This window comes from Arvicanthis niloticus, chromosome 9 (genome assembly GCF_011762505.2).
Source record: "Arvicanthis niloticus isolate mArvNil1 chromosome 9, mArvNil1.pat.X, whole genome shotgun sequence".
In the NCBI taxonomy this organism is placed as follows: domain Eukaryota; kingdom Metazoa; phylum Chordata; class Mammalia; order Rodentia; family Muridae; genus Arvicanthis; species Arvicanthis niloticus.
In genome coordinates, this window is record NC_047666.1 from 71,384,216 (window position 1) to 71,405,064 (window position 20,849).

The 20,849-nt window shown below is 39.8% G+C and overlaps 1 protein-coding gene across 1 annotated transcript in view; it reads right to left on the bottom strand.

The window, feature by feature from the left end:
• The window catches only part of Lrp6 (LDL receptor related protein 6), a 111,897-nt gene that overhangs the window by 19,761 nt on the left and 71,287 nt on the right, over positions 1–20,849 (bottom strand). Inside the window, exons 10-16 of the mRNA XM_034512138.2 lie at positions 19,923–20,149; positions 17,339–17,523; positions 16,463–16,789; positions 7,723–7,925; positions 5,702–5,913; positions 4,304–4,494; positions 1,383–1,592 (exon numbers count right to left, since the gene is read on the bottom strand). Of these exons, the coding sequence (XP_034368029.1) occupies positions 1,383–1,592; positions 4,304–4,494; positions 5,702–5,913; positions 7,723–7,925; positions 16,463–16,789; positions 17,339–17,523; positions 19,923–20,149 (1,555 nt within the window). The remainder of the gene's footprint in view (positions 1–1,382; positions 1,593–4,303; positions 4,495–5,701; positions 5,914–7,722; positions 7,926–16,462; positions 16,790–17,338; positions 17,524–19,922; positions 20,150–20,849) is intronic.

Below are 20,849 nucleotides of genomic sequence, written 5' to 3' on the forward strand. Positions count from 1 at the left end.
CTAACATGCTATATCATTTTAGACTATTGTAGGCAAGAGCTGGGAAAAACTGCTCTGTTTAAGAGTGTTTGCCATGAGTGATACCCTGGGTTCAATCCCCAGCATCATACAAACAACAACAAAGCTAAACATGATAATGAATAAAACATTTAACTCTGATATGTTAATTTTGTAATTAAGATATTAATTACAAATATGGGCACGATGGGGCACACCTGTATCCCAGTACTAGGAGGCAGAGGCAAGAGGCTCATCAGAAGTAAATGTTACACAGCAAGCTCTAGACCACCCAGGACCACATAACAAGACCGCGTTCCAAAAAAACCCAATAAATAAAACATGATTTATAGAACTAGAAAAGTTGCTAGGGAGACTGCTGGCACTTACGTAGTTTTATTTTTAAAATTGAGAATTCTCTTCTAAACATTTTAACTCAGAACTTCTACTTTCCTAAAGGATAAAATTATTTCATCTTAAAAGGTATAGTTGAATAAAAGAATTTGTAGAAAATTAAAGTTAATGGGAAAAAAAAACTTTATGGTCACATGGGACTGAGACAGACAAAACTGCTTGCTTGTTCAATTGTAGCATGACTTGTATTACCAAAGCCTGATTTCCTCTTACGGGGTAAAGTTAAAAATACAAGCAAGCCATTCAACAACTCTTCAATGTCTATTTTACAGCTTGTACTTATAAAGTCACTGCTCTGAGTTTTCTATTTAGCGTGTGTTATAATCTGATCTTTGCTGTTACAGTATCAGCATCATTATCATTATGCAATGTAGCCGTCAATTATGATCTGTTTTCTATCATAAAATGGGTTCTACATCAATCTATGTTGATATTGAGATGGCCAAGTATCTACAAAGGCGTGGATAGCCCGAAACAGAGAACTACTTATTCTATTTGAATATGCATCAGCAGAGGTGGCTGTCAGCCTTTCCAGTACACAATACACTCATTTATCCACTTAGTCTAGAGACCAGACCCAGGGCCTTGTGGTGCAAAGCCAGTGCTTTACTACTGCGCTACATCCCAGGTCTTGGTTTTTCTGAGACTAGGTCTAACTTGCAATCTTCCTGCCTTCACCCCTGGTGCTAAGATTATAGGACTACACTTCTTTACCTGGCTTCATGATAATTTTAATAAACCCAAATCACACTCTAAGTTTTTTAGAAACTACAACAAAGTGTTTTTCTAAATAAAAAAAAAAAAAAAAAAAAGAGAAAGTCCAAAGCCACGAAACCATGTCCTGTTTCTTATAGCTCAGCAGTGCCCCTGGGTGCTGCCCAGCTCACTACACTCCTCAGCAGTGCCCCTGGGCGCTGCCCAGCTCACTACACTCCTCAGCAGTGCCCCTGGACGCTGCCCAGCTTACTTACTATACTCCTGAAGGCTCAGCTCCTTCACTGCATGGATGTCACTCAGCTGAGCAATTCGAGCCTGGACCTTGGTTCTTCCTTCTCGACCTGTCATGTCAATCTTCTCAATCATCTGCTGCTGCTTATCAATCCAATAGAGCCAGTTTTCAAACACGGTCAGACCCACAGGCTGCAGTATATTAGAGTCTTCTAACACTATCCTGTTGGCACCTTGGAAAAGGAAAATATTTAACAGCAATGATTTGTGTGCCCAAATCCCACTTTCACAGTTATCCCACGAATGCCAGGTAGACCCTAGAAGTAAGGGAAATACGAGCTCTTCACCACAAGACTTAAATGTAGCAGAAAATGAACCAGACATGTGCAACTAGGAGTTAATCCCAATACATGGAGAATTTTCTAGTTTTGAAATGTAACAAAGAACTTGGGACAGCAGGTTTCAATTTGTTTTTAGCAGAATCCATTTCGAATTAAATTTTATGAAAAACTGACACACTAAAGCAGATCAAAACAACACTTGCCTAGATGAAACAATAGTGGCAAAGACTTGCTTATAACATTTGAGACATCTATGAAAAACAATTCTATTGCCACTAGGCCTGGCTTCTCAGAACACACAGTCCATCTTATTCACAGGTAATGGATTAATTCTATGATATCCTGGACTCAACATCTAAGAACAGGAATATCAATGACTTCCGTATGCTGTGGTAATGCTACAGCACAGAAAAGCAGTTTGTGGTACCTCTGGAGTTTGGTGTCATCCATGCTGTTAGGGGATCTCAGAAAGACATCTCAGAGATGGACTCATATGTATAAGAATTTCCTATGGGGTGGGTAGGGTGTGTGTGTGTGTGTCCTTGCTTATGTTAGGTAAGTGTTCTAGCACTGAAGTACATCCCCAGCCAAGAATCTCATGTACAATAGCCTTTTATCTCATGGGCTGGAGAGATAGACTAGTGGTTAAGAGCACCGGCTGCTCTTCTAGAGGACCAAGATCTGATTCCCAGCACCCACATGGCAGCCCATCCATTTGTAACTCCAGTCCCAGGGAATCCTCCACAGATACCAGGTACAGATATGGTACACAGACTTGCATTCAGGCAAAATGGTTATTTTTTTTTTTTTTTTTTTAAACTTGTGCCTCAAAACAGTGGAAAAGACAGAATGTGAGATTTCTGGTCTTATCAGCAAAAGGAGGATCATCTAAATGTGCAATGTACAAGATGACTACAGAACACAAACTCCCTTCAACAAGGCTAAGGTTGATCCAAACAGGCAAATTCTTCTTCATCATAAGTGTAACTTAACAGTGGATCCACATTCTAAATCCACAAAGAATTCTAGAAACAGAAAGCGGAATGACAGATGGGTGCAGTGGTATGAATGAACCCACAAACACAGCTGCTCAGGAGGAGCAGGCAGGCAAGATACCTCAAGTTTGCTGCCCATGTGGGCAATCCAGTTAGACATTCCAGGGTGGGGGAAACTATGAATTATAAAAAACAGGGAAATCAATGCAACAGAAATGTGGTTCAGTTTAAATGAATAAATTATTACTGTGATATACATGTTTTGTTTGTTTGTTTCGGTGTTGTGTGTGTAGCCTTGGCTGTGAAGTACATGTTAAACTACTAGACTGGTTAAAATCTCCAACACTGCCAGGCGCTGGAGACAATTCTCATACAGTATTGACAGGGCCTTTAGACGAACAGGAACTGTGGAAGGATCTACACTCTAGTCTTCATCTGTCAGTACAGGTATATACATGTATGTTACTGTCTGTATTACATAGAAATACCACCACTTTTAGGCCACAGAGAAATGTTCACAAGAAGATCCATGTTGTACTGTGGGGGTTGGTTGCTTTTGGTTTTTATTTTGTTTTGTTTTTCTGAAACACGGTCTTAGTATTAGGCCAGGCAGGCCTCAAAATCAGAATCTTCCTGCTTTAATTTCCAAGTGGTATTACGGCCTTCATCACAACTGCCTTACTTGTTCTTGAGCAGACCTGATAATCAACATGCTGACAAGTTACAATGTACTTTTCCGAGAAAGATGATCACAAATAATGCTCAGTGAACAATACAAGGTTAGTATTTATGTAAGACAACCATCTAAAAGGAAAGCTATCCAATCAAAGGTTATCTCCTTTAAATGCCCTTAACTGAAGCTTCTGATGTTTCCACTGGATCTGTGGTGCGGAGACAGGACTCGGTATAGCATGTTAAGCACATGCCCCATCGCTGAGCTCCGTCTCCACGCTTAGGAGAGAATATTTCTACCATCCTGACAAGTGTTGCGTACAATAAACCTTAACAGACTTTTGCCACTTTAACAAAAATAAGCAGTACATTTCAATTTTATTTTTCCGGTCACCAATGAAGCCATCATAAATCGTGACAGAAGAGGTAACTATGACTACAGACAGAGGACCACAGAGGTAAAGGGTATTAGTGCAAGAATGTAAATGTGGTGCTTTTGTGAAGGGGGGTATCAACTTGAGCCAAGTCAGGAGCACAGAAAGCTCTTCCTTGGCTGAGAATACTCTGAAGACTTAACAAGAGACACCAAGAGTCACACTTCAGATGTGTACGTGAAGGTTTACACATGCAAACTTTTACAGGTAAAAATGAGGAGAGACCAGTGACAAGCCAGAGTTCAGAGACGACAAGAATGTAGAAGTCGAGGAGAATGAGGAGAGAGAAGATACATAATTTTTAGGTCAGTGGAACTCCTGAGTAATTAGGAACAAAGGAAGTAGTCAAAGTTCTCAGCTAACATGATGTGAATATATATGATAAATTATAATCATGTACAAAAATAACACAATAAGGATACAAATTCACAGTACTGAAATCATTTTAAAACTCCCCCCCCCCGGAAATACAGAAACACTTTTTTGGGGGGCGGGGGGGTACCTGAGAGATCACTGCTTTCAATTCGCCGCAGATCTGAATCAGCCCAGAAGAGCTTGCCCAGCTTGCTATCCAGAGCCAAAGCAATTGGTTTACTTAAGCCACTGAAAAAGAGGACCTCCCGTTCTGTACCATCCAATGCAGCCCGTTCAATTTTAGGAGATCTTTCCTGAAGATTGGTAAAATACATATACCTAAGGATAATAGGAGAAAATAAAAAATTACTGAAGAATCAAAGAAACTGAGACTATTCTTGGTAAGATAAATGCAGAAAGTAGAGCTGATTGGGAGAACTCTTGCCTAACATATGCAAGGCCTTGCGTTTGAGCCAAAAGAACACAAATACAAATTTAAAAAGATAAATGGAGGTAAAAGACTTTAAAATCTATTTTAAAATGTTCAGCCATATGAAAACAAACAAAAATTATGTGTATAATTGAGTAAATCTGATATTTCAATGTATGTTTCTATTTCATAGTTAGGTTAAATCTATCACCTGAACTTTTTACAGTGAACACGCTCAAGCTCCTCCATGTAGCGTTCTGGGGTATGCACTACACAGTCAGCCACTCTCAGCAGGAGCCTCCAGGGCAACACTGCTGGAGCCTCACACTGCTAAGCACAATTGACAGTTGATATCAGTTAACTTTTCTCCAGGCCCTCCTGCCCCACCCTGTCTATGTTTTTAAAAGGTCAAGGAATAAATTACTTTTTAATAAAAGTAACAAAGGGTACCAAGAAGTTTTCAGAAAGTTAAATTTAATAGATTTAAAAAAAATATATCAATGGCCAGATAGATTTAAGTACAAAATAATAACTTACAAAAATAAGTTATTCCTCTAATTCACCTTTTTAATAACTAAAAATGAGACATACAAGTCATTTATAGGTTCCATCCCTTTCCTGTAACTCTAGGAGCGATCTATTTCCCTGCTAACATCCCTGTCATCTATTCAGATGCAACTTTCCATTGAACTGTTTATCAAATGCAAAGCTCTATTAAATGAAAGAGGACATAGCAGTCATTTACAATGGAGACAAAGGTCTAGTAATAACTACAAGTAGTAACTGAAAAATAGTTAGGTAAAGGCAAACTGGAAGGGAATACATGTGACCAAGGGAATCCAGAAGTGGGAGAATCCCATCTGCCTGGGCGTGAGGAGCACAAGGGAAGCTACACAGAGGATGTGGCAATGAAATGTTCCTGGAGGTGGGGATGGGATTTAGAAGTAAACAATGAAGAACTCTGAGTGGTACAATCAGAGAAAGCAGGGAGAAGATGCAGCCAAGGGACGGGAAACACTGAGTGGAGTTGTGTGCTGCTGTACACAGCACTGAGAGAGAAATGGGGGGTGAGGAGGCATCGGAAGCAACGTCTCAGGCTGTGCCTTTGGAACATACCCTTTCTCGGGGTTTACCACGATGGCTCGAGGTCTATCTTGCTCGCCTTTTAGAACCACTCCAACTGATCGTCCATCTAATCTCGTCACATCAATGACATTGGTAGCTTCACAGGTCCAGTAGATGTAACGGCTATAAATATCGATGCTGAGATCATAGGGCTGTATTTCAAGATTCTGATTTGGAACTGAGCTTACAACCACAGTAAAACCCTAAAGAAAAGAAACATATAAGTCAGACTCCACACCAGACAACCACAAGGCAATAAACACAATTTTTTTTTTTTTTTTTTTTTTTTTTTTTTTTGAGACAGGGTTTCTCTGTGTAGCCCTGGCTGTCCTGAAACTCACTCTGTAGACCAGGCTGGCCAAACTCAGAAATCCGCCTGCCTCTGCCTCCGAAGAGCTGGGATTAAAGGCGTGCACCAACACTGCCCGGCTAACACAATTCTTAACTTGTGTGATCACACATCAGAAGTGTATCCGGTCTTTGGAGACATTTCTTTAAAAAGGGGTTTCTATGAGTCATGTACTTGTTTATTGACATGCATTTCAAATATGCCCTTGGGCTGCTTTAACCGTGGGCAGAAGAGGGTGGTGTGGACAACACAGAAAGTCCAAGAAATATGACAAGGCCTTGATCAGAGAGGAGAACAGCTTTCTCTCAAAACAATAACTGTCGTTCCAATCACAACCTAGAAATACATCTAGAGCAGTGGTCCCCAACCAAGGGTGATGCTGCACTCACAGGATGCCAGAGATGTGGGAATATCCACAGATATTTTGATATCAAGATGTGGGAATCCTACTGGCAACTACTGGATGAAGCTCAGGAATGCTGCTAAACACCCTGAAGTCCATGGAAGCACACCCTGGGCTTGAAGTCCATGGAAGCACACCCTAGGCCTCCACACCCTCACACACAGACACACTGGTCTGCAGCTGTGACTTTCCTCATTTTAGCTTCCTGTAGGCTGGAACTACCGGCTTATACAGAGATGCTTGACTACAAAATCAATAATAGCAATTATTATTATATTACTATTATTAACATAATTTTTCTTACAAAGCCAACCAAAAGCAGATTTGACTATATATTCTGTCCAAATAAATTTTATTTCATTTAATAGGATTCTAAGTTAATACAATCTTTTAAAAAGTTACTTAATTTATTTGCCACATCTTTGGCTGTATAATTTCTATCTACCACTTACTGGCTGCTAGCACTGGCCTACGAGTACATGTTAGGAGCACACGGCCACACGGTCCTCAGCACCCACACATGACACCTCCTTGTTCTTTACCATAAGGTAAGACATAGCAAAACTGAGTAATCTCATTTTCCTAAATTTTAACACATTCAAAATGTAACATCTTTGCTGTAAAGAAGACATCCAGCAGCTACTGTAATCTGAAGCTTACAATGAGTGAGCCCAGAAAGAAAGGAAGTAAGTATAAATAGTACTGAAATCCATGACTGGTACACAGGAACAAATGAGACTGATAATATCATTATTCTCATTCTGCAGTCCCTAAATATTTACCGAAATATACTGGATTAGATTGTTGGTGTTTTTAGTTTTTACTAAGATTATCATGTTCCTTACTCATTGAGTCTTTTAAATAAAAGATAATTAGTGATGTAATTATTATCTATGCAATCCCTACCCTGAACAAATAGAGGCTTTATGCCTTGCATTATGTTCAATCAAAAGAGTTACTAAGATTTCAAATGAGTGACAGAGCTGGGATAGGAACTAAGACATACTTGATTTCAAGTTGTGTACTTCTGCACACAACAGGATAGTGGAAAGATGGCTCAGATGGATGTAACCAGTGTGAAAGTCACTAATGACCACTTTTCCCTGATAAAATGTCCAACCTAATGCCATCATCAAATATGTCCCTAAAGTACAGTTATCTTGAGCCCTGGACTTCCATTTCCCCTGTAAGCAAATGAAGCAGGGTGGACAGTTGGAGCGACTCTAGTCAGCAATGAACTCTGGATTCTGCCTGAGTTACCTGGCCACCGTCTTCTTGTGCCTTCCGTATCATGTTTTGCCGAGAGTCAATCCAGTAGAGCTGCTTGTCCAAAGGGTCATAATCAATGGCCCGGACGTTCCGAAGGCTGTGGATAGGAAGGATGATGTCAGGACTCTGTTGTTCATCAATCACCATGCGGTTGATGGCGCTCTTCTGACTGAAGAGCAGGAAGGTGGTAGGAGCTTTAAAAAGAAAAGAGCAAATCTAAACCACAGTGAGGGACTAGGGTCTTCATCACCCCAAAGTTTGGTGAGGCTGTTTCATGTATCTCCAATACAAAGTACATATTAAAACTAAAAGAAAAACCCTTTGACATGCCTGCAGAAATTTCCTTCAAAGTGAGAATAATCGGCACTCTGGTTATCAAGCCAGTTGTATTTCCCATCCCTCGGCTGCATCTTCTCCCTGCTTTCTCTGATTGTACCACTCAGAGTTCTTCATTGTTTACTTCTAAATCCCATCCCCACCTCCAGGAACATTTCATTGCCACATCCTCTGTGTAGCTTCCCTTGTGCTCCTCACGCCCAGGCAGATGGGATTCTCCCACTTCTGGATTCCCTTGGTCACATGTATTCCCTTCCAGTTTGCCTTTACCTAACTATTTTTCAGTTACTACTTGTAGTTATTACTAGACCTTTGTCTCCATTGTAAATGACTGCTATGTCCTCTTTCATTTAATAGAGCTTTGCATTTGATAAACAGTTCAATGGAAAGTTGCATCTGAATAGATGACAGGGATGTTAGCAGGGAAATAGATCGCTCCTAGAGTTACAGGAAAGGGATGGAACCTATAAATGACTTGTATGTCTCATTTTTAGTTATTAAAAAGGTGACTTAGAGGAATAACTTACAATTTTGTACTTAAATCTATCTGGCCATTGATCTTTTTTCCTCTAAGATTTATTTATTTTATATATTTGAGTATAGTGTCGCTGTCTTCAGACACACCAGAAGAGGGCATCTGATTCCATTACAGATGGCTGTGAGTCACACCATTTGGTTACTGGGAATTGAACTCAGGACCTCTGGAAGAGCAGTCAGTGCTCTTAATTGCTGAGCCATCTCTCCAGCCCCTAGCCATTGATTTTTTTTAATCATTTAGCCTGTTTTTCTGTCTTGCAAAAAAAAAAAAAAAAAAAAAAAAACCAAGATATCTTATTTTTAATGAATAATTTAATAAATATATAAAAGGTTATAATTTTTTTTGCTTTGCAGGAAGAGGAAGGAAATGATCAAAACTAATAATAATAGATCCTTACTCAGAATGTAACTCAGTGAGAGAAGACTTACCTAGTCTGCATAAGGCCCTGGATTCAAGTCAGTAAATGCAGCTAAAAAAATAAACACTTTAACACTTACCATCTATAATCTTGAAAACAAGTATTAAGGTCAGATGTGGTAGCTCAAGTCTTTAATCCTAGTACTCTAGAAACTAAGGCAGAAGAGTCACTGCAAATGTGAGGCTCGGATAGTGTGAGACTGTCTAAAACCAAGACACACCAAACAAAACAAAACAACAAAAACGGGCTGAAAAATGGCTTAGTGGTTAAGAATACCTCCTCTCTTGTAGATGTGCGTCTAATTCCCAACACTCACATGGCAGGTCACAAGTGTCTTTAACTCCACACCAAGAAGACCTAACATTCCTTTGTGTCTTCCATTAGTACCAGGCATATACAGGGCATACATATATACGTGCAGGCAAAGATTCATACACAGAAACAAAGAAAACTAACTCACAAAACACAAAACACAAAACAATGACTATTTATAACTTCACTAAAAAAATTTCTATTTCAATGGTAAGATAACAATTCATAAAATAAGAAAGTGTGTCCAAGACAACACTTCCCTATCCCAGGGACTGAGCCTCTCCCTACTCTGTAGTCATCTCCAGTTCAGAAAAACATCCAAGAAGTAGAGGCAAGAGGCTAACAGTGATTTTTATGGCCCACCTGTGTTATATGATGAGAACCTATCTTCAAAACAAACACAACCAAACAAACAAATGGCATTTGAGAGTGTTACCAGCAACAGGAAAACCTAAAAGTACTTTTTAAACCCTAATATGGGCCCCTCCTCACTACTGATGAAGATAGTTTGTCAGTACCAATTCTTTGATTTGCTATATTTCCCCTATACATATATATTTACCAGAAAATTGTTGCAGTACAAGATTTGATTCCCAGCATCCACATGGTGGCTCACAGCCTTCTGTGACTCTAATTCTAGGGGATCCAATGCCCCTTTCGGATGCCCAATGAGCACAGGCAGACCTGTGACAGACACTCTTACAGGCAGGCAAAAAAAAGATAAAAGAAAAAATTGTAATAATAACTGTGATACAATTGCCACTATCATATTATTTGCTTTAGGGAAACTACTAAGGAGAATTAACACCACCTGAATACAAGCACCCAGGACACCATAATAGCTGACTAACCTAAGAGATGGCCACAGAAGCGCAGCACATAAAGAATCAAAGTGCTAGGCAAAGAAACGATTTATATCGTGGGTAGGACTGAAATAGATTACACTGAGCTACTTAGGACCACATGCAATTTAAAACTTACAAATAATTTCTGGAATTTTCCATGTATTATTTCCAGATGGAGGGTGACTACAGGTAATGGAAACCACAAAGAATGATGGTGGGTCAGGGGGTTCTATACACGTAAATTTGATAATACTTTATTTTTCTTGGTGCTCAGCCATTACCTAAACCCAACAGACACATCCTTCTCAAGGATGCTGGCACAGGAAGCCATGCCAGAACTCCTTGCCTGACCCCTGACCTCCACAGCTCTTACTTGTGGCTCTGGGCTTACTCAACACTCATATGTATACAAAGGAACTCATTGGCATTAACAGAGAAACTTGTTAATTGCAAAGCTGCATTTCTGTTAAGGTCTTCATTAGCTAAGAGCCCACACCCAGTTTAGAAGGTTCAGTAACTAGCCACTCTAGTAGAAATCTCCACCACACATTGACCTATAACAACTTTGAGCACTGTTAGTGACTTCAGCTCTAAGAACACACTTCACATGGAATGGTTGTAAAGTTGTCTCCCCACAAAAGATTACTTTTTGGCAATACCACTTCCCTAAGCACCATTTGTATTCAGATTCAGTGAGACTTAGAAGACATCAGGATTTCAGTTCTCAATTTTCCTGTCCAGGAAACAACCAAATCTTTGACTGGTTTCTAATGAGTTTTGTTGAGTGTTCTCTTTTAACCCAGATAGTACAAGATTCCACAGTATTATAGATCTCATTCTAGAAATGTGTAGTGTGATAAAGCCAGAGACCAAATGGTACATGCCTACAGTCCTAGGCACTCAGGAGTGTGAGAAGTACTGCCTAAACCCAAGAGCTCAACACCAGCCTGGGCTCCATAGGGTAACCTCCATTTCAGAATAAACAAAACAGTCAAATCTGTCTTTAAACAGATGCCTGTTAACAACAACAAAAGAAATCTACTCAAAGATATTGATAGGCCTGCAGGGTGGCTCAGCAAGGTAGAGGCACTTGCTACTAATTTTGGTGATCCAAGTTCCATCTCCAGGACCAACTCCTTCAATCAGTCCTCTGACCTCCATATGTATGCTATGAAATAAGCATGTAGCATGTACATATGCCCACAAACAATAAATTGAATGTAATTTAAATTTTCAATTAAAAATTAATGATTATAAATGGTGGAATATTTCTCAGAAGCTGATAATTTGAGTTTCTTACAGTCCATGCTTAAAGTGACACAACACATGTCATTTAAAAAGTCTAGGTCCTCCAATCCCCAACCATGTTCTCACATCTCTTATAGAAAAACAAAACAAACAAAAAACACTAAGCACGGTAGTACATTCCTTTAATAATAGTACTTGAGAAGCTGAAGCAGGAGGATCAGAAGTTCAAGACTAGCTCTCAGCTACATGGTAAACTTTAAGCCAGCCTGGGTAACAGGAGACCCTGTCTCAAAATAAAAAAATAACTAAATAAATAAATTAAAGTCACTGGGTCTTCCTAGCCTTGCATTCTATCACTGAAGGCAACAAGAAGAAGCTGACAGTGTAAGCTGGAGGCGTCTTCAGCTGTTCTCTGACAGCACCAGTAAGCTAAGGAAAGTAAGCTAACCTGTAAGCTAAAGGAAGGTGTTGCTCTTTGGTAAAAACAGAACCATTTTCATGGCCAACCTGTCCACATACGACTGTGTCATCCATGACACAAAAAGCACTGAATAGGGAAAGATATGCGACCTTTACTTCAGGAGCCATGCTGTGTACCTGGGGGACTCAATTTGTTCAGAAGAAACACCATTTCCCAGTTTACACAAGGTACCATAAGGCCACTTCTGTATCCAAGATGGGATTGCAAAACCGGGCTTCTTGTTTCATTTCCCAGTGTCCTTACTCACTATCCTAAATCCACGAGCCTCCTGGTCACATGTGGACACCCTCAAAGCTCACTTCCTCACCTCCTTCACGTCCTGTCCTAAATGCCACCTTAGTATAGATTCCTGACATCCCTATTAACCTTGCAATCTCTGCTACCACATTCTCTTCCTCTTTATATTTTTGTATAACACTGATCATTATATAGCCCTCATACTGTTCATCTTAGCAGTTCCAGGGAAACGTAAGGTTGGCGAAGGCAGGTATTTCTGTCTGTTTCAGTCACTGTTAGAATTTTCCAATGGTTACAATAAGGCCTAGCATGTAGTAAGTGCTAAATACATACAAATGAAAGACTGAAAAAAATCATGTAAATAAATAAGCACTTAATGACAAAAAGGCAGCCGGTAGCCTTCATTTTGTAAGTACAAGAATAAAGTCAGAAGGAAGGAAAATAAGTAGGTATGACTGAAAAACTCCAACATGTCACACATCATATAGAATGCCATTTAATCTCTGTATCACCAACATGTCACATCATAAAGAATGCCATTTAATCCTTATATTCCAACACAACACTCATCATTAAGAATGCCACTTAATCTCTATATTCTAACACATGTCACGAGGAATGCCATTTAATCCCTATATTATCGTTTTACAGATAAGGAAATTGCAGCTCAGAAAAGTTAAATGTTTCTCAAGACCATTAAAGCTACCGAGTGGGAGGCCACATATTCTTCCAGAAGCACCCCATTTCTTTATTCATTTTATTTAACAATAATTCCTGAGTGCCTACCACATAGCAGAAGCACTAGTCTAGGCACCTCAGATACACCAGTGAAGAAAACAGGAACAAAGATGCTGCTTCCTGGAATGCACAGTAAGCAATAAGCATAACAAAGGAAGCTACACTGTGTAAACAGTAGAGGTACAGAGTTGTGAGTGCTGTGGGAAGGAAGCAGTGGGCCTGGCAATGATGCTGGGGGAAGGTTTCCCATAGTAAGATGCAGACTACATCTTGCTATGCGGGTCACCATTAAACAAAGACATAGACATGAAGGATGGCCATGGAAACTTTTGCAAAAAGACCTTTCCAAGCAGATTAAATAAGCAGCTCAACAGTCCTGAAATGAGACTGATTTGCATAACTGAAACACGCAATTAGACCAATGTGTCTCTTACAGAGAAAGTAAATTAAGGAATAGTAGAAACTTGGGTTAGGGAAGGAAACGGGTGTTTGGGATAAAGATGCAGTTATTACGTGGGCGATATTGCTCATGTTGGGTGTTGAAGTCTTTGTAAGAGACAGGGATTTTATTTTGCATGAGCTAGAGAGTACTGTCACACTTGAACTCAGAGACAAGCTGGTCTGACTTGGCTTTTAAAATCAGTCAAGACATAAATTATGCTGGAATACTTTTGAAAGCAAGAACTTAGGCGTGAAACTCTTCCTAATACATGGAATCTAATACAACTACATGGAAATACTAAATGGTACTCAAAGAGCACCCCAGAAGCCGTGAAGCACTGCTGACTATATCAGCCAGCCAGCCAACAGCCACTAGGGGCCCTCAGCACTGACTCCTCACTCAGTTGGTGATCAGTCACCAACCAACCACCCAACCAATGAGGCACGTGCAGTGATCTCAGGAAGTCTTCTCGTGTTATTATGTCTCCACTTTCTAACAGTTCACTCTCACTCTGTTCTCTCCTTTCACCCAAAGTTCTTGAGAGGGGTGCCTTTTAGGACTGCTTGCTCCTTCCTTCCTTTCCCCAACTCACTGCTCAAGTCTATTCCAACTTGTCCTTCACCATCACTTCCCAGAAATTACTGTCCTCATGGCCACTAAGACCACCTTTGGCCAACATGTATGGAAATGATCTAAAGGGTAAATACTATTTTTTAGACCTCACCTAGCCTCTCAGCAGCCGTCAACAACTCATCTCTTCTTTGGCACCTCGATGCTGTCTGCTTTGATTGCTTCTCTGGCTACACCAATTATCCGTACCCTCTGCAAGCTTGTCTTCCTGAACCAGTTATTTTGGCTGCCAGGTCCCTTTTTTACTCTCCACAAGGAATTAAAAACTATGGCCCATAATCCAAACCTGGTCGGTTGCCTTTTCTGTAATACTGTCTATGGCTGCTTTCACGCTACAATGGACAGAGCTGGACGGACCTGAGTTGGTGTAACAGAGCCTACACATCACATGTCTAAAATCTGCTACCTGGTCTGCTGGATCCAGCACTCCTTTCCCTGTAGGGAATCGCACATAAACAACTACAGCTCTAAAATACATGTCCTCCACCTTACACTTCCCTCTGCTAGTGTGCGGACTCTGACACCAACTTGGAAACCATCTTTGCTTTGCTCCATCTCTCCTCTTCTCTCCACTACACTCACTTCCAACATTTTCACTAACCCTAAAGCACACCCAGAGTCCACAAGCATCTCCCAATCACCATCCATCACCAGCATCCTGTGGTCTAAGTTTCCCCAGAGCCACATCACCTTTCACCAACTCCAACAGCAACTCTGAAGTTGTTATTCACATTTTCAAAATGAGAAAATTAAGGGTTAAAAAAATTGTTTAGGGGGGACTGGAGAGATGGCTCAGCAGTTAAAAACATTCATTGTCTGCTAATCCAGAGAAGCTGGGTTCAATTCTGGTACTCACAAAGCAACTCATAACTGTCTGTAACTCCAGATCCAGGGGATCTGATACCTTCACATAGATAAATATGCAAGCAAAACACCAGTGCATAGAAAATAAAAATAAATTAATTTAAAAAGATATTATACAACAGTATAGTATTTTTAAAAAGTATTTGCAAAAAGAAAAAATACAATGTGTGGGATTCTCTAAAGCATAACTGCTTAATTATAATCTGTGCTCTTTGTTCATAACTGAAGCCTATTTCAGAAAAGATTAAATCCTTTGCTATATGATACACTTTTTTTCAGATGACAATGTAATTTTACTAATTAATTATATCTAAAATCTTACACTAAGCTCTTACTTTCTTTCAAACTGACAGTCTCCTGTCTCCCAAGCCTCTTCCTGACCTGATAGCTATATACCTCTTGACCATTTACTAATTTTCTTATCTAGCCCTCAAAACATGGGCCTCTATATATATATACTTAAGCCATATACCAGGTTTTCCATAGCCAACAATGTTGTAACATGCTTGTTAGCATTGTGTGTTCATTTGTTTTTTTAAGAATTATTTATGTATATGAGTACACTGTTGTTGTCTTCTAACGCACCAGAAGTGGGCATTGGATCCCATTGCAGATGATTGTGAGCTATCATGTGGTTGCTGGGAATTGAACTCAGGTCCTCTGGAAGAGTGTCAGTGCTCTTAACCTCTGAGCTATCTCTCCAGGCCCCTGCCCCATGTTCATTTTTAATGTGAAATGTTTGTCAACTTTTAAAAAGATAGTGTAGAGTGTAGTGGTTTGAATAGGAATAGCCCCCATAAGCTCACAGATTTCAATGCTTGGTCACTGGGAGGAGCACTATTAGGAGATGTGGTCTTATTGGAGGAAGTGTGTCACTGTGGTGGTGGGCTTTTAGGTTTCAAATGTTCTAGCCAGGCCCAGTGTCACTCTCTTCCTGTTGTCTGTGGATCTGGATGCAGAACTCTCAGTTTCTCCAGCACCGTGTCTGCCTGCATGCTGCCATGCTTCCTGCCATGATGAGAATGGACTGAACCTCTGAACTGTAAACCAGCTGCAACTAAATGTTGTCCTTTGTAAGAGCTGCCTTGGTCATGGTGCCTCTCCACAGCAATAGAACTTTGACTAAAGCATAGGGACAGCCTTCTCTCTCAACATGTCACGCTCTGGACCGAGCTGAGGTGAGAAGACTTGGAATCAAGCAGCAACTGCATACATGGGTACAGTCCCCACCTGTCAACCACTGCTACATGCTGGGTTTAACTTTTTCATATGCATTTTCTGTATGGCTTCAAACACAATTAAAATGCCATTTGTCCTGTTTCATGTATTACAAAAAAATATATTAGTTTTCTTTGTTCTATTGTATACATTGCTCTCTATGAATAAATAAGCATTATGTCTGAACACACACGTGTTTCTCTGACACTACACATTTTTTTACTAAATACTTAAGCTCAAAAGTAAAAGACAACTCTTGTATGAAATTAAATCGCTATCATAAATTGATTGGTGAAAAGTGGTACATCTCCCCAGTTTTACCTTTTTATTATACAATGTTTTACTTTTTAAAAAAAAATTGAAGCATCCTCAAAATGTTGCTTTGTCTTCTAATTTAGCTGCACCTGTGGATACTATAACTTACCACTACAGGTCCTGTTGTCAGCATTCAGGGAGTAGTGGGCAGGGCATCCACACACAAAACCTCCAACAGGCACAGCCAGGCAGAGGTGGGAACAGTGCCCGTTGCTGGAGGCACACTCATTCCACCCCGCCTGCCGGGAAGAGTGGAAGACCAGGATGTCCATCACATAATCCAAATGGCCCTGGATGATGGTGCGGTTTTGGCCACTGGTTTTGTTGGCACGTTCAATGCTGCGTCGGCTCCAGTCTGTCCAGTAGATGTAATCTTGGTACTGAGTTAAGCCAAAAGGATGAGGCAAGTCATCTGCTATAACTTCACGGTTGAGTCCTATTTTGGGAAAGTCAGTAGACACGGGAGAGGCATAAGTATGTGAGAAACAAGTGTGTTTGGGGGGGGGTAACATATGAAACATTATATTTATAAGCAATTTAAAATAGAACACTTCATTTAAAAGCAATCCTAAAACCAGACAAGGCCTCTGAAACTAGTCTATCTGTAGTCTGACCCATGCCTAAAACCCTTCTCTTTATAGTTTCACTAAGTTTCTTTAAACTCCTATGATCTATTTTGATTTTGGTTTTATTTCCTGTACATGAGGAATTTCATCCGTATTTTATTCTCCCTTCCACAAAAAAATGGGAGAAAATACATGTGCATATCGTGTGTATCCCTTCATAAATATCAGTATGAATCCAATAGTAATAAAACTTTGCATAATACATAAATAAATAAAGCCAAGTCACTAGGTGACTATTAAAAATAAAAAGATGTAATTCTAGAAGAGCTGCTGACACACAGCATCTAACAAGGGTGAGTAGCGGCCACTGACTGACTTTACACAAACACATAACCTAAGACAACAGTAGTGGTGCTCACCAAGCATATTTGAGGATTCTATTAAGTTGGTGTCCAGGTCTGTCCAGTAAAGCCGCCTTTTAGCATAGTCGATGGTGAGGCCATTTGCACGGCCCACATTTGGAACCAATGTCGTGCGCTCACTTCCATCCATAGCCGCTCTGTCAATCTTAGGCTTCCCTCCCCACTCAGTCCAATACATAAACCTGGATTCAAAACAGTGGAAATTTAACAGTTCAGCTTGGTTTTTTGGAGAAAGGGGTCACAGTCATGTATAGTAACTGAATAAACTTGAAAAAAAATAGAGTAAGTCATGTAAATGGATAAAAAGCCATGGCTGAATTCTTCCAAGCATCTAGACATTTCCAACTAACTGCGCCCTATGCTCCTACAAAGGTGTGGTCATGCAGCTTTCCTGAGCGCCAAGCAGACTGTTCTACCCAGACCAGGAAGCAGAGACAAACAATGATTTCTTTACTGCAGCGTTAACATTTAAAAAACTAGTATCAAGAAAAGGAATAACAATCTGGTCTAAGAATCTGGTTCACTTTACTAAAATATCTTTCTGTATTTCTGAGTATAAGCAGAAATACTGGTTTTTAAATACTGGTTTACCTTACAACTTATATAAATCAACTTTCTTCAAAGACAAGCTACAAGAGTACACTAATGTAAAAATAAACAGTGGCCTTTGAAAGGCTAACATCAAAGGCAGAGCCAGAAAATATATTTGGTTTATAGTTCAAGAGAACATACTACACAAATAAGCACAATGTATACCATCCTGTATGTTGTCAGAACAATTAATACAAGTACTAATATCCTTATGACATTTAAAATACTCATGTTCTTACACCTTACGTTTCTGAGAGTTTACTTTAATCTTAATGCTCCCTAGGGCTTTTTACATATGAAAGGCCAAAACAGTAAAGAAATATGGAATCTCTCATCTCATATTTCCAAGTCAGTTACATGGCATAGCTAGAACTAGAACCTTACTCTTAACCAAATAATAAGCTGGTCAGCTGCTAGTGCTTAGCACTGAGCCTGGGGCGATCACTCCGCACGCTGGCTCTCATGACATTCTTAAGGACAGACATTCACTCAGCAGCCAGCCAACTGACAGTTCACTTGGTAGCAATTTATCTGCTATGAAAACTAGAGTTGTTTGCATTTGTTCTTGCCAGTTGAGAGCCATGTGCACACTACTGCAATCCAAAGAGAAACAACTATGACAGAAATTTCACACTTGCCAGGGGGCAACCTATATTAGAGTCCTTAGTTCTAAGTACTGAATTTATCTGACTGGTAACTAGTGCTTAAAGCAAATGTCAACATAATCCCGCCTCAGCTTCTGGCATACAAAGAAGCTGTCCTTCACAAGGCCTCCCAACTAGACAAACAAAGACCTAATAGTGAACTTGACGTGAGGATTCCATTAGAAACTATTTTCTTAATTCTCAGATGTCTCTCTCAGCTGCTACATGAAAGACATTCAACTCCTGTAATGAGGACTACCTAACCCTGAAAAAAGTGAACCCTGAAAAAGTGTGCTGTAATGACAGGTTAGACTATTATATAACACCAACGTTTTCCTAAGTTTACAATAAAGACTGTACTAATCAACCACTTTAAAATTAATAGGTATCCTAAAATGCAGCTTTTGGGGCAAGGTCTTGAGTTTGATTGCCAACAACATATATACACATACAGACATACACAGATAAAAAATAAATGGCACTTTTAAAATACATAGTAATCTACCCCTCTACCTGCAGGGGATCCAGTCTTATACACTGTCCCCTTACACACTGAAACTATAATAGTAACAAACCCTATATAAACTATGTTTTTTTCTATGCTCGCCTATGATAAAGTTTAATGTATAAATTTGGCCTCAAAAGATTAACAACTAATAAAAATATAGGAAAATATATAGCATAATAAAAGCAATTTATAACTTATGATCTTCTCATTTCTTGAATGCTTTAATCTAACTATTTCTAAACCACTGGTCATTAGAATTATGGAAAGCAAAACCAGAACTTGGGAGCAGGGGGATCCACACTAGTGGTTTCTCAGAATGGCACACTGCTTTAGTGGGCTTCTAGTAGAGGGCGGGGCTCTACACACTGAAGGGATCTGAGATGATAAAACACTGTTCACTCAGTATATTAATGCTGATCAATGAACATTTTATTATGACATCTCTCTCTCTTTAGCAAATGTTATAATGATGAAGTAAATTTTACTAATGAATTATTATTAAGCAGCAAAATATGAATGGCCTGGGTTTTTTGGCTTTATTTGTTTTTTGTTTTTGAGGTGGGTTGTTAATCTGTAGCTGGCTTGAACTCATGATGTAGTAAGGCTGATCTTGAACTCCCAGCAATGCTTCTGCCTCAGCATGCCAGGTACTGGTACTACAAGTATGAGCTTCTATACCCAGCAATAACTGGTTTTAAAATAAATCTTTCCTATAATTTATTTGTCACATTATTAATAAGCATTAAGACATCTTGGCTGTAATCATGAGCACTGTGTGATGAGGCTATAAAGAATGCATACATAAAGCTATAAAGAATACATACATAAAGCTATTTACCCTTCAGCAGGATCCAGTGCCAGAGCTCGGGGACTGTCAAGGTCTTTCCATACCAAAACCTGTCGGTGCTGTCCATCCAACTTTGACACCTCGATGCGATTTGTTCCTGTGTCTGCCCAGTATAAGTTCTTCCCAAGCCAGTCCACTGCCATGCCTTCTGGGTAATCTAAGCCAAACTCTACCACATGTTCCAGTGCACTGCCATTCATAAAGGCTCTGCTAATCGTCTGCAAAAATAAAATTTACAACTAAGACACATGGCTTAATGTTAAAAAAAAAAGTTAATCTGAAGTCTGGATTTTATTGGTGGTACAAAGACAGAGAAGTGACAATTTTTTTTTTTTTTTTTTTTTTTTTAATTTATTTCATGTATGTGAGTACACTGTCACTGTCTTCAGACACACCAGAAGAGGGCATCAGATCCCATTACAGATGGTTGTGAGCCACCATGTGGTTGCTGGGAATTGAACTCAGGACCTCTGGAAGAGCAGTCAGTGCTCTTAACTGCTGAGCCATCTCACCAGCTCCGAAGTGACAATTTTTAATAAATGCAACTATAATTAAGCCACTTCAGGGGGAAACTTCTAAAATGAATCAAAATTTTTTCCTATTAAGGCCATGAAATGAGATGCTTGGTGCGTGTGTGTGCGTGTGTCTGTTTACTTTTGCTTGTTTGGTGTGTTGTGGTATAGGCCAGAGACAAACACTAGGTGCCTTCCTCCATTGTTATTCTTCACTATATTCCTGTAAGACAGGGTCTCTCACTGAACAGAAGCTCACTGTTTGAGCTATACTGGCAAGCCAGAGAGCTCATGAGATCTCCTGTCTCTACTCCTCAGCACTGAAATTCCAGACATGCACAGCCTTTTACATGGGTGTCAGGGATTTGAACTCCGGTCATCACACACATTCTTACCCATGGAGTCG